Below are 14,415 nucleotides of genomic sequence, written 5' to 3' on the forward strand. Positions count from 1 at the left end.
TCCTGTGCCCTAGGGAGAAAACACCTGCATATTGAATGAGAGATGGCACTTCTCTAGGTGACTCATCATTACCTTGCACAGTCCTAGTAAATGAATGAGGCAAGGAAGTGGCAAAGAATGCTGAAGAGCAAATAGGCAAGTTTCCAGTTTATAGCTATGAGCATCCAATTTAATCTAAAAAGGGTCAGGCCTGCTGTGTAGTAGGAGTTCCTGTTACAACTTCCAAATATCATTAACTAAATCATGGCTAAGATGTAAGCTAAGTCATGGAGATATTTTTTCTGGGACCATAGTGGTTCCAGACAGGAGTCGTCTATCTGGAAAAACATAGGGAGGAATAGAAAAGCTCAGAATAAAGTCCTTCAGGAAACTCAGAAATGTGTTGAGAAACATGCCTGAAATAAGAGTTTTGATGGTATAAAAAAAAGGAAAATTCCAAGACAATAGCTGTCTCTAAAGTGTCATGAGAATTAGACCTGCTAAAGTAAGCATCAGAAAGAGGTCTCTACAGGCAGTTTAATATCTTTTTTTTTCCTCTAAATGCTGTATTCCAGTTAGTTATTACTGTATTTATTTTTGTTTTCCAAGAAGAAATATTAATTCTGTATTCTAGTGAAAGACTCCAAAAGGAGAGAAGGGCAAGTGCTTAAGTTTAGTCAGGGCTCTTGAGTGAATGTTGTCGTATGTATAGGTGGGAGAACTGCAAATCTGTATCCTGAAACAGAAAAAGCAGAAAGTCGTAACACCCTTTTAGATGCTTTCAGAAGAAGTAGAACAGAAAGTTCCTAGGAATGAGGATAGGCTGTAATTGTGCCTACAGTACAAGCAAAACAGCAAATAAAACAACTAAAAAGCATGCTTTTACCGCAAAGGGGGGGGTTCTCCTGATTGACCAGAGCAGCCAAAGGGACTAAGTGAAGAATTTCCTTGGTGTTTTGCAAAATATGAAAGTTCTACTTAACTTGTAATTTGAGCAACAGGAATAAGGAAAACTCGGAAGAATTAAGAGGATTAGAGATTTCTAGACACTGCAATGAGAAACTTTTGCTGAGAAAATAAAGAACCTTGGCCTGGTATCTGTAAGAAGTAAACTCAGTTAGTGCTATGAAGCAATTGTGTTAAAAGATCTCCTGAAACAAGTATATTTTCTCTGACAGAACCTGTGCTTTGTCCTCTGACGAGAGTTACAGAAACACTTCTGAGAAATTCTGCAGAGCAAAATACAGTGTATGTGGAAATTTTTTATTTCTGAAGCAGCATTCTGACCTGGTACCTCTTTCTGCAGCTCTCACAAGGATCCTCTTCATCTTCCTCTGCATGGGGCAAATCTGAGCATTTACCTTCCTGTAGGATCTGACATTAGACAGGAGACTAACATTATCATTCATTTAAAGGGTAAGCAAGGACGAGCTGTTGAGGGGATTCTGTCTGAAAACAAATCTGAGTTGTTATTCTATGTGGACAGTAGTGTTCCCCTCCCCTCCCTTTTTTTTCGTTCTTCTTAAAATGTGGTGAGAGGCCCTAAAACTTTTTTTGGTGGGCTTTCTGTTGCCCGGTGACAAGGTTTGATAAGCCATGTCTTGTGCTGTTGAATTCCTTGAAGTTACCATGTCACCTCATCTTAGTTACTTTTAGGGAGTAATGTGCTGTATGGGCTGTATCTTGTTTTAGATGCACCCTAGGTTTACTAATCAATGGAATCCAGCAGTTGCCTGTAAAATAATCTTCCCATCCATGGCATTTCGCTGTTATAAGGGTTGGTTTTGTGTACCAGGAGCTTCATGAGCATCATTTAGTCTTCACAGAAGTAGTTCTGAGTGATGGTGAAAAATGAAAAACCTGTTGGCTTTAAAGCCGTTGTCTGGGGGTATCCCGTTCTAAACTTCGTTCAAGGTATTTTCTTGTTTAGCCACTTCAAAATTCACTGTTTGTTATAGGAGTTACTGAAAGTTGAACTTGGCGTTACCGTTTGAAGGATCTAAAGAAGTAGCATCCTGTAGGGCAAAGAAATACAAAAGAGCAATAAAAAAATTGCATGATTACTGACTCAATATTATACCATTTCCTGTATGCCAAATTTCTTCATTTACAGCGCAAAATACCTATCTGTTTGCTTCTTATCTTTTGTAAATATCACACCTATTTTTCTTATCCGTCCCCTTTCCTCCTCTCTTTGTATCTCCTCCCCTGTGATAGAATCAATTGCACCAGTGGGTATTATATAAGGAAAAGTTCTCAGAGGTGTTCCCAGTTCACCCACCTTAGCCACCATGGGGCTAAGAGTTGCCAGCCTTTTTATGCTCTGGCTGGTGCTTTCCTTTGCGAGCGAAATAAAACAAGGTAAGCTCTAGAAATGAAACGGTGGCTGATTGCCTACTGGAAAAGGGGAGAGAATAACATGCCACAGCAAAGGTAGAAGGAGGCAACGCATTTAAATAATGCACTGGAATTTTAAAATGTCTTAAATTTTTAGCATTGAAATACGGAGGCTACGTGACTGAGCCAAAGTAGGTAGATACTGCTGTCTTTCGAGAGGCTAGTGCCTGAATCTATTGCATTAATCTTTAGCTCAATATCACAGAATCACAGAATCGTTTAGGTTGGCGGGGACCTCTGGAGATCATCTAGTCCAACCTCCCTGCTCCAGCAGGGTCCTCTAGAGCGTATTGCCCAGGATCGCATCCAGACGGGTTTTGACTATCTCCAGGGAAGGAGACTCCACTACCTCTCTGGGCAACCTGTGCCAGTGCTCTGTCACCCCTCACAGGGAAGAAGTTTTTTTCTCAGGTTTAGGTGGAATATGCTAGGAAACTGTTTTTTTCGGTGTTAACGTTTCGTTCTATATGTTTGGACTTTCCTAGGTATGGTAACTGCTTGGCAGAAAGAAAACTATGTCAGTTTGGCAAGTTCTTTGTTGTAGCGATGAAGAGAAAGGATGGCTGTATGCATGGTTACTCTGGAAGAGCATAAAAGCTCTCATATTCAAGACTGTATTTTTAGAGCAGTCGGTGATGCATTTTCTGCAGTGATCAGGTTTGAGATATTGGTCTTGATCTCCCATGTCTTGAGTTTAACAATGGGAGGAAAGCAGTATCTTGTGTTTGGGATCCCAGTTGTGAGCTCTGGGAGAATCTCTGTATAGTCTTCCTTTTGAGGAGAGAAGTATCTAATAACACCAGCTTTGGTTGGATGCACCTGGTGTGATTGATAACACTGGAAGATCAGTGACTTAGAGGTTCTCTTGGTAGTTCTGATTTCTCCAGTTAAACACTGTTAGATAATCATGAGAAGGTGAGTGGCATGGGTGCTGTCGGTGCCTTGGCAGGCTTCTCAAGTATGTTCAGCTTTCAGGTTCATCCCTAGTCTATAACATCTTGAGACTTAACTTGAATTTGAGATCATCAGCTTCATCTTTTGCTATTGCTTCTTTATTTTGCTCCTAACGTCATTATTTTCTGCCCTATCTTACTTTCCTTCAGGGGTCTGTTGTAATAGAAATTGCCTCTGTTAGAAAAAGAAGGAAATTTTTAAAAATTCCTCTTGTGCTTCCTAGCTCTGTTTTTTTGTTTTTTTTTTTTTTTTTAGTGCATGTTGGATCAAGGAAGGGAATAACTCTTAGAAATAATAAATATAAAATTATTTACTAAACTATTACTGAGATTCAGCATAAATTCATTCATTTGGCAAAGCAACCTCCATTGTATTGATGCACCAGCTCTATAGCAGTCAGAGGGTTGTTTCCCCACCTTATGCAGGCAAGTTCTTTCACCTCAGTGAACAGTACAAGAAATACCTCGGTCCCAGCAGTGTTTATTAATGTCTTTTATCCATTGCAGAGATTCACATCTTTTCTGTTTAATAGACAAGTATTTGACTAGGCTGAAGATCTGTGGAATCACTATGCACATAACTAAAAGTGGTTTCTACTGTATACCCTAACATTCTTTTCCTGTGGACTCACTTGTGCTGCGTGGCTGAACATTATGTAAGCGTTATTCCTCAGCTGTCGTGTTGGGTAATACTGCTTAGCCTCAGCCAACTCTCCCTTGTTCATTTCACTTTTTTCATGCCTCTTTCTTTTTCATCACTTAACAGGTAGGACAAGAAGCCATGGCCACTATGTCTGCAGCACTTGGGGGAACAACCATTTCAAAACTTTCGATGGAGACATCTATCAGTTTCCTGGTGTTTGTGAATACAATTTTGCTTCTGACTGCCGAGACTCTTACAGGGAGTTCTCTGTCCAAATTCAGCGTGCTCTGAACAGCAATAATCATCCTGTGATCCAGTACATTCTAATAACAGTCAAGGACTTTACAGTGTACCTCACACCAAAACTGGCTGTGGTAGATGGGCAGATGTAAGTTCCTATGATATAATAGTGCTTTAGAGAAATGTGCTGTGAAGATAAAAGTAGGACCGATTCCTTCCACTGCTGTCTGTATATCACTAAGATAGCTGCTGCAAGCATTTCCATAAGCCAAAGAAACACTTCAAAATCCAACAAAAAAACCTGCTTTGGGGGAAAGGCTTTAGTATTAATCCTGATTTGTACACTGGCATAAGAGATGATTTAAAAGCAAGTCAGGGAAGAGATTTATGTGAATCATTCTTTTTCTGACTGTGCAGTATAAAATGCAACTCATGAGCCAGATCTTTCCCTGGGGTAAAATGATGTAGCTTCATTTGTTTTACTGTACCACCTTGAGCTTACCTTAGCAGAAGGTCTGAAGGTCTGACCTAGCAGGTCCTCATAAAAGAAGATGCATTTCTCTGGGGTCTTTTTCTGTATTTTCCTGGCAGGAGAGAGGTGTCTTTTTCTGTTCTTCATAAATAATTCTATGAAGCCTAGTGGCCATTCTTCATAAGATTATAACAGATACAATGCAGGTTAAAAGGAGAGTGGGGTGTAAACTAATTAGTCTGTGGCAATATGTACTTTTTCACAGGGAGCTGTGATCTCCTATAATATGGTGACATAAGGCACTAAATCTGCCACCATTACTCCTGTTAACCCTTCTAATATGCACACTGAAACAAGTGAGGCAACTCCCAGGTTAACACGTAGCTCTGTAAGACGAAGATGGAAGAAACTGGGCCAAGTATTAATACGACTTAGCATTATTAAAAAATACCCTTTTTATTTTCATTGCCAGACTGGATTTTGTCCAGAAGTCAGCTTTTGATCTTAAATGGGGAATCCACTGCAGTAGAAACCTATTCAAAGATAGAAAATAACATTCAGTTTTCCAAGGATCATACCAGAATGCATAACAAAATGGCATGAAATCATGAAAAATGCAGTCATTTCCCCCAGCTGAAAAAGCCCTTCACCCTGTAGTCAGGTCTTAAAAGAACTCCATAAATAACATGTTTAGAGATCCTTTAAAATTTGTTTTTTTCTTGAAACAAACCTGTTTTTCTCCTAGGTATTATTCATAAAACAATAGAGCCCTTCTGAATAGAAGACTTGTAGAACTGGTTTTTGCTGCATTGGGGGTTTAGTTTTTGTAGAATTCAATTTCCCATACTGATCTTTAACTAGCACATGACCCGTTGTCATATAAAATATCATTTCACACCACCGAAGTGAAACTTATAGAGCAGATAAACGTGTGAGTTTGCCTTTTGCTACGTGATCCACTGATTAATTAAATGTCCTGGTAGAACTGGTGCCTTAAGTGTATACCCTTGTATTAGAAAAAAAAAAGTATTTCATGCTGTGATAGCTAAAAGGTGAAAAGCTGCCCAGTGTTTTATAATCTCTGTCTAAAACCATGACCTGTTAAGGCCTCGTTGACAAGAGGGTGAACAATGCAGCCAAAAGTAGAAATATAAAGGCTTCTGAGTTCCTGGCATTTTGGTGCGTAAGTCATTTGGTCATACTAAAAATGCCTGAGGAAAATAGTTGGAAAAATCTCAATGGCAGGAAATTAGGAGATAAAGTTTTCCCAGCTAAGAAACTAGTTATGAAGATATGTGCATAGACATACATGTATCCTGAGTGATAAAAACTATTCTGGCAAATGCGTAGAAAAAGAGTTGATGTTTTGGCTGGGTTCCAGCGTACACTGCTTCTGTTTGAACAGGCATCTAGTTCTTCAGATTTTATAGGATGATACTGCTTGCCACAGTCCATCTATTACTGAATGAAGTTCAGTAATTTATAGTGTGCCATTATATGGTGTTACACAGCGTCCCGTAAGATAGACATAAAAGAACAGGAGAGATGTCCAGTGAGATAGTTCCTTATTGGACAAAAACATCTATGCTCAGTCTTCTGCAAAATAGCTTCCATCACATTAATGTGCCTTCCTGTCACCATTAATAAGCTTGGTCCTACCAGTAAATGACTAAATTCTTCTTAACGTGCTCCTTTCTCTACAAGTTGTTCTACTTTTTTTGGCAGTCCCCATACCTGCCTATGCTTTTAGAAGTCTCTCTTGCAGAAGAAAATGCTTTCAACGGAACGTTCATTCTCTCTGAAATGGTTGTCAGGTTTGTGGTAAGGAAAAGCTTCCAGTCAGGTTGTTATTTCTTTGGTAAAAGTAAATGATTAGTGAGCATTCGAATATCCTGTGTTAATCCCACAATGATGCTACATTTTACTTTGATTAATTTAAAGGCGTCTGGCGTTTTACCTTTTTTTGCTAGAGAACCTATCCCCTCAGGGAGCATTCACCTTTGAAATTACTTTGCTTTTTAAAGGCAATGGTGTATCACGTCAGGTATCAGAGAGAGAGGATTTTACGCCCCATTACTGGGCATCCTGTGCAACTAGGATCAACTAGGGGGGGGACACAAAAAAGGCAAAGGATGGTTTCTCTATTGGTTAGAATATTTCTCCTGTAAGAGACCTCCATGTCACCGCTTATGTTTCTGTACTAATACAAAGCCTGTAATTTTCTTCCTAGTGTCAAGACACCTTACTACAGCTCTGGTGTGCTCATTGAAAACAATGACATTTACACCAAGGTTTATGCCAAATTAGGCCTGATTCTGATATGGAATCAGGAGGATGCACTGATGGTATGTATGATCCAAGTCGTCTTTATTAGTACTCCCTGGGTTTAACAGACTATCACAGACTGAACGGAAATAGAATATAATGGACTGAACAGAGCTGGAGTGTTAAGACTGACTCATCCAACTGGCACTCATAGTACCTTATTTTCAAAAGGTGAAGTTCCTTTCTCTGTGGTGTGATAGAGCAGCGGTATGGCATTCAGACGATCTTGTTACACTCAACAACACCTGTAACACCTGCACAATCTGATCTACATTTTCCTTCATTTATCTTTTAAAGGTGTTTCAGAGTCAGCTTTCTTGATTCATAGCAAGACTTAAATTTTATCTTGGTAGCGAAAAAGACTCCTGTAATTTTAAGAATACTTTACTTTTCCTCTCTATCATCATGGTGATTACAGTGATAATCGAAGTAGAGGAGCTTGAGCCCCTTTTTATTTTCTGTATTATTTTTTGCACCTAACTTGTGTGTTTATTAGCCATGCTACAACCTAACTTACAGTGCAAGAGATGCTTAAGAAATGGTTTTGGGTTGACTATCACTTCTATCATCTAGCAACTTTCCTTTCAAATAAACATATTTGCTTTGGAATGGTCTTAATGCTCCAATTAATTCCTTTCTGTTTTTCCTTCTTTGAATTAACTAGGTGGAGCTGGACAGCAAATTCAATAACTATACGTGTGGTCTTTGTGGCGATTACAATGGCATTCCAATCTACAATGAGTTTATCAGTGGAGGTGAGTCATACTACCGCACTGATAGTTACCACAGAAGATAGGCTTATAAGCATTGTGCATAGGAGCATCGCAGGAGAGCAAATTCCATATCAGGTATTTCTGTGATTGCCCCAAAGTGAGCATTATGTTCCAGTACTGCATTCCCATTGTAAGGGTATGTTATTCCAGGTGAATCATTTTGTTCCCTCCTCCACAGGCACGGACTTCTTTTCTTAATACAGTGTCAGTTTAAATTTTTAAGCATGCTTAAGATAGACATAATTGGAACAGAGATCCATGTCTGACAGATACAATTGATATCATAGTAACCATTTTGCTTTATCAGTAGAGTGCCAGGCATCAGATGTTCCTTGTTGTCAATTTTTTAGGCTTAGCAAGGCCTCTTTGTAATTTCTTCTCACAGTCGCAAGCTACAATTCGATTACATATGGGAATTTACAGAAGATCAGCAAACCTAATTCCAGATGTGAGGATCCTGATGAAACTCAGGCTCTTCCAAGCTGTAACGAGCATGTGAGTAATCCTAGTGGTGAACTTCACTTCCATGGGTACATGGATTCTTCCACTTCCACATGGGTACATCCACTTCCATGGATTCTTGCTCTAATAGGGAGTTAGTGTGTGAGGAGTTGGGAAGACCTCATCCCTTCCATGGCAGACATTATGTCTTCAGCTAGTAGTAATTTTAGAAAAAGAAAGCCTCATACTGCAAAAGGCAGTGAGTCTAGGTGGAAGCTTGCAGCCCATCACTAAAGGCAATAAATACTGCTCTGACCTTTGAAATAAAACCATGAGGAGCAGAGGAAGCTCTAAGGTTGTACGTAAATTATTTCCAATTCACATTTTTTGGAACCTCTGTGTGGTTCCTTCTTCCTTTCTGCAATAATTGTTGCTGTTCGGGAGCCAATAGTTTTTATGATAGGAAAGGACCTGTCTAGAAGTTCAACCATGTACGAATCTCTTAAATGTAAATATAATCTTTATTTTTCCTCCTTAGCGTGATGAGTGTGAGAGGTTGCTAACTTCCTCTGCGTTTGCTGATTGTCATTCACGCCTGAATGTGGAAATGTATGTCCAAGCCTGCATGCAGGACAAGTGTGCCTGTAACGGAATTGAGGACTCCTTCTGCCTCTGCAGCACCATCTCTGAGTATTCTCGCCAGTGTTCACATGCAGGTGGTCGTCCGGGTGAATGGAGGACACAGCGCTTTTGCCGTAAGTAGCTATATGCGTTTTATGAAGCAACAAGTGTTTCATGGATGAAGCACTGGGAAACATTTAAAATCATTCCTCTTTTACAAAACTGTATGCATATATTATAAACTGCATACCAGTAGTGAAAAAAACTACATACTGTGTTCTTCATCTGTTGCTTTTGTCATGAAGAAATGTTTTTCAGCAAGTAGAAATTCTGTTCCAGTTCAAAAGTTGCAAGGCCTGATGCTGCAGATGACTGAGATCATTTGGTCTATTCTAGACCAAAAGAGGAAAACATAAAGAAGGCGGGGGAAAAACAGTTCACCAACAAACAAACAGGCTTGGCCAAATGGAGTCTGGCTTGGGACACCATTGACTTGAGGGGAGTGGGAGACAGGATCTTTGGTTTCTGAGGAATGATGGACTTCATACTCAAATAACTGGTGATGCCTTTCGCATTCTTTTAGCCAAGACCTGTCCTGGTAACATGATCTATAGAGAAAGCAGCTCACCCTGCATGGATACTTGTTCACACTTGGAGATCAGCAGCCTTTGCGAAGAGCACTACATGGATGGTTGTTTCTGCCCTGAAGGTAAAGGGATTCATAAGCAAAATATTAAGCGTTATCAAATTATATCTTAAAAATGAATACAGCTACTCATTAATTTGCCCCCAGGAGAATATAATTCTCACATGTTTTTTTTTTTTAAAAAAAAAAAAAGGTAATCATTGATGAATTAATTTATGATTTTACAGTTAAATCTTACTGACACACGGACTAGGTCATATGTATTTGGTCATAAATCTACTTTTAGCTCTGAACAAATGGATCTTTGCCAATAAGTAGAAAATCATGCTTTTAGCTTGATGATGTCCACTGATACAGTGGCCATCATTTACCCAGAGAGTAAAATTCTCAGGCTTACTGTCAACCTTAGAAAGAGTAACATGACAATTATAGTCTACAGCATATTCCAGAAGGACTATATCTAACCGTATAAAGTTCTAAGATTGTTCTTGTATACTTCTATGGAACTTATCATTTGTGTACGGTTACGTGAATGGGTAGATTTAGATTTTCAAAGCTGGATAGAAGAATTTTCCACATGGTTTATATTTAAAAAGTAGAAATTTGTCAAATATTCTTCCCAATTTTGATAACCTTAGCCTGTGTTTTATGTGTCAAGGTGAGAGCATGCCTACTCTGAGAGTTTCTCCTCTCTGGAAAATGATCTTGTTTCAGAATGAGCTAGAATAGTTAATTGTTGTGCTTTGCAGGAACTGTGTATGATGATATCACTGAGAAAGGCTGTATACCTGTTAGCCAGTGCTACTGCAAGCTCCATGGAAAGGGATATTCACCTGGACAAAGCATCACCAGTGAATGTGAAGAATGGTAAGGATCATGGTTATTTATATACCTTTCATTGAAAGATTGTGCATGGATCTGTCCTTTTCAATCTTCTACCTAGCTGTAGAAGACTTCCTGAAAAAGCTCTGAACTTACACTTATGTTGCATGGCTATGCAATCTACTTCTGAAAGTTTTTCTTTTATCTACAGCATACAGAGGAAGTAAATCCTAAGTAAACGGTCAAAGATGCAGTATCGAAACACCCGGAGACGTCTTTCTGTTCTGCTCAGCATACAGATGTTTTCAGTGCTCTTAGCTCCTGTAATATTTACATATCTTTTTGGGTTATTTATTTGTCTACTTACAGCACCTGTGATTCAGGTAGATGGACATGCAGGGATTTACCCTGTCCAGGCATATGTTCAGTGGAAGGAGGTTCTCATATTACCACCTTTGATGGGAAGAAATACACCTTCCATGGAGACTGTTACTATATGTTGGCCAAGGTACTGTGTATTAAAGAGCCTTTCTATTATAGAGTAAATGCAGGTGTCTGTGTACTGATAACGTAGTAGCTGCGAATTGCTGTTTCATTCCAATTTTGAGGTGAGGGAAGCAGAAATGTTAGAAGCCACACTGGAAAATCCAGGATGGGCTGTAATACCACCATGCACAGTGCAGTGACTAATGAGGGACTGTGGATGCTTAGTGCAGTGGGAGGCTAACTTAATCACGTAGCAGACTAGGTATGCTGTCAGCGTCCAGTGGAGTGCTCCTTGTACTCCTGTACAAGGAATCAGAGGAGCACTGGCTGGATAGGTAGACTGCAGAAATGGCAGTTATCAGGATTAGGAGCTTTCAGGCAGGTCTGTAATAGCTAGTTCTGTATCTCAGTGGCAAAGTCAGCTAGGGAAAGGGGCTAAGCAGTTATTTCATCCATCTCTCCCTAAAATATATGGTGCCTATTCTTACAGAGGATGACAAAGATGTTGATCTAGAAACCGTACCACTAAATTTTGAAAGGCAGTTCAGCTTCTGGGGACAGTGCTGAAATGAAGGTCTTACTAAGTTCTGCACTACTTGTTATTGCAACTGATGATTTCAATCTTTTCTTTGTTTTAGAGATCCTCTTGTGAGTGATATGTTTGATTGGACTAATGGATGTTTATTTCCCTGTGATTGCAGGGTACTGCTAATGATTCTTATGCCCTCCTGGCAGAGCTGTCTCCCTGTGGCTTCATAGACAGGCAGACCTGCTTGAAGACTGTGGTGTTGCTAGTAGACCATAAAAAAAATGTAAGTGTTGTGTGAGTTCTGCTGGTGTGTTGAAAAGTAGCAAATTTCCCTTCCTGAGGAGCAGTAAGAATGTTTTGGAGTCCTTAGTGTGGATAGATGAGGCAGTTCAGAATGACTGTAAAACAGCTGAAGCTTCTACCTCAAAAACTTAAAATAGTTGTAAGCTGAACAAATGCTGAGATTCAAATAAGTTAACATTTTTCCCCTTCCTTTCTCTGCGCTGTATGATTATTCTCATTGTATTCCAGGATGGCTGGAAATAAAGAGTACCATTCTTCGTCCCCTCACAGTATTTTACTTCATTCAGATATAACTTTGCGGCTCTAATTGAGTGTCTTGCAGAAGAGATCCAAGCTTCTGAATGCTGATACAACCCAACCTTCTTAACTATTTGAATTTCATTCGCTAGTAATCAAAATTAAAGTGTTGGGAAATCTTTGACCTTTTTGCATGCATGCCTGATTCATATTTCTGTCAAGTCTTTCTGATTTACTTCAGTATTCTGATTGATATAGGAATACCTATACTGTATGGATACATAATTGTATGTAGATATGTATGCATACGTAATTTTCCTACTCGGTTTCTGGTCTTCCATGGCTTTGCCAGCATAATTAGGAAAAAACCCCAAACAAACAAACCAGAAAACCCTTATTTTATGTTCCTGTATGTACATATTAGCATTTTGTGAGGAAGTTTAACCAATTGCTTCCTTATCATGCCGAATCATAAGAAGCCATTACGCTAAAGCCATGGCGCGTGCTTTTATAGGGAATGAGAACTTGCTATTGTTCCTGAAGGCCAAATGTTTTCTTCTACTTGCCAAAACCAAGGTGCTCAATATAAATGAGCTCTGCATTGTGTTACTGCTATAACAATATAAATGAGCTCTGCATTGTGTTACTGCTATAAATTGTTTTAGGCAGGAGTGAATGAAACACCAGCTAGCAAGACCAAACCTTATTTGTATCCCGCAAGTCAGCTATCACATTCAATTTTCAGAGATTTTCCCTTTCTTAGACTTTATATTCTAGTCACAGCCTAACTGTGCAAAACTGTGCTGCTTCTCTCTGTCTCCCCTCTGATAAGGTTAGTTTTTTATTAATTTTGCTCCCTTTCAGTACCTGGAGCCTCATTGTTTCCATTTGCTTTTATGCAGGTCGTGGTTTTCAGATCGGATGGCAGTGTGCTACTGAATGAGATGACAGTGAACGTGCCTCATGTGTCAGGTAAAGGACACAGCCTTATATGTCATGTGTCACACAGCCAACTTCTAATGTAGATGTGATGAAACAATTTATCTTTTTAAATTCAAAAGTGAAGAAGAAGCATATGAGAAGTCTGAAATTTTTTCAAATTTTGAAAGAAGAATTAACTGGAATGTAATTAGACAGCCTGGGAAAGAATGTGATTTTGATTTAGTTTTCACTAAGAATTTCCTAGTCAGACTGGATGATTGAAAAAGACAGCCCTTCACTTTTTTTCATACAGCTTGAGTATACTTTGGCATGTAGCTTGGGAAAGAGTTGTTGTCATGACCTAAATTTAAACAGATAAATTAGTCTACTTTACAAAGTGGGGTTTTTAGCAGTTTCCAAATCTGGTACACGCTCTGGGAATATCCTGGCCCTTAGTCATGGTGAGGCTCAGGCATGCCCACCCCACCCCTCCTTTTCACCATGCCTTGTGTCCTGTGGGAAGGAAGCCTGGCAGCAGAGACCAGAAGGTAACTGCTGTACTTTCTGGCCAAGACCTTGATCTGGAGAACCAGGACAGGAAAGAAAGGTGTGCTATATAGCACGCCCTCATCCTCCCAGTTCTCTTGAGACATTGACGTCTTTTAAAACAATCAACAGATATAGATAGACGCTTGAGGGTGACACAGATCTCCTATCTTAGGAGCCTACGTACTGGCACGTTGTCACTATCAGACAGCAGATGCTAGGTCATGGAGTAACTTTCCAAACAAATGTGAAACTTCTCTTTATCGCTCCTTTTCAGATTTGTTCAAGCAGCATACCGACACAGTATGTTCTGCTTCTGAGTTACAGACCCATCTGCTGATGACAAAATATTTTTTGGGAAGTAATTTTTTATGTGGAGGATGAAGGATTCATGGGAGATGAAGTTTGTGAATGCTTCCATAAAAACAGTTACAGTGTGTAAAGTTTAAAGTAATTAAAGTGCTCTAGACAATAAGCAGTATAGTATAATAGACCATAAAATAAATAAAGTAGATAAATAGATCATGTAATAAATAGATTTGCCTTAAGAAATGATTATCAGGAAGTAGGAAGCCCGCTTCCTCGCCTTTGTTGATTTGGTATGTCAATTCTACCATTTTTTTCCATAATGGCTGGGTTATATTATGTTGCCCATTTGAAATATAGGCAAATTTCACTGCCTCTAGTTGTTTCTGAGTACCTTATGAAAAGTTGAGACACATGAGTAGCTGATTTAACATCTGCTCAGTTCAGTTCTTAGAGGTGATTATCCTGAGTCACGTTTTGTCATAGCAGCTTGTTCTGAGGCAGCGATTTTCATCTGTTTACCACATTGTGATCCTTTTTCCAGATGAAGGCACTCTGTCATTTAGCAATATGAAAACGGCACCATGGTTCCAATCCAATAAATTTTTGCAAACTATAGGCTGAGAAGCCCTATTCTGGGACTATAAGTCACTGAAAAAGATCTTACAGCCAAAATAAACCAGTCTTCTGAAAAGTAGCATTTTGAGATGAATGGCTTTATTTTGATACGGTATGGTATGTGCTATTTGTGAAATGGATTATTACCAAATAGGCA

The 14,415-nt window shown here is 39.2% G+C and overlaps 1 protein-coding gene across 1 annotated transcript in view; it reads left to right on the forward strand.

The window, feature by feature from the left end:
- Window positions 1-2,262: 2,262 nt before the first annotated feature.
- The window catches only part of MUC2 (mucin 2, oligomeric mucus/gel-forming), a 49,784-nt gene continuing 37,631 nt past the window's right edge, over window positions 2,263-14,415 (forward strand). Inside the window, exons 1-11 of the mRNA XM_068944759.1 lie at window positions 2,263-2,340; window positions 4,096-4,360; window positions 6,915-7,029; window positions 7,674-7,764; window positions 8,168-8,277; window positions 8,762-8,978; window positions 9,428-9,553; window positions 10,240-10,357; window positions 10,682-10,820; window positions 11,500-11,610; window positions 12,770-12,839. Of these exons, the coding sequence (XP_068800860.1) occupies window positions 2,271-2,340; window positions 4,096-4,360; window positions 6,915-7,029; window positions 7,674-7,764; window positions 8,168-8,277; window positions 8,762-8,978; window positions 9,428-9,553; window positions 10,240-10,357; window positions 10,682-10,820; window positions 11,500-11,610; window positions 12,770-12,839 (1,432 nt within the window). The 5' untranslated portion in view covers window positions 2,263-2,270. The remainder of the gene's footprint in view (window positions 2,341-4,095; window positions 4,361-6,914; window positions 7,030-7,673; window positions 7,765-8,167; window positions 8,278-8,761; window positions 8,979-9,427; window positions 9,554-10,239; window positions 10,358-10,681; window positions 10,821-11,499; window positions 11,611-12,769; window positions 12,840-14,415) is intronic.

Source organism: Struthio camelus, chromosome 5 (assembly GCF_040807025.1).
Source record: "Struthio camelus isolate bStrCam1 chromosome 5, bStrCam1.hap1, whole genome shotgun sequence".
Taxonomy (NCBI): Eukaryota; Metazoa; Chordata; class Aves; order Struthioniformes; family Struthionidae; genus Struthio; species Struthio camelus.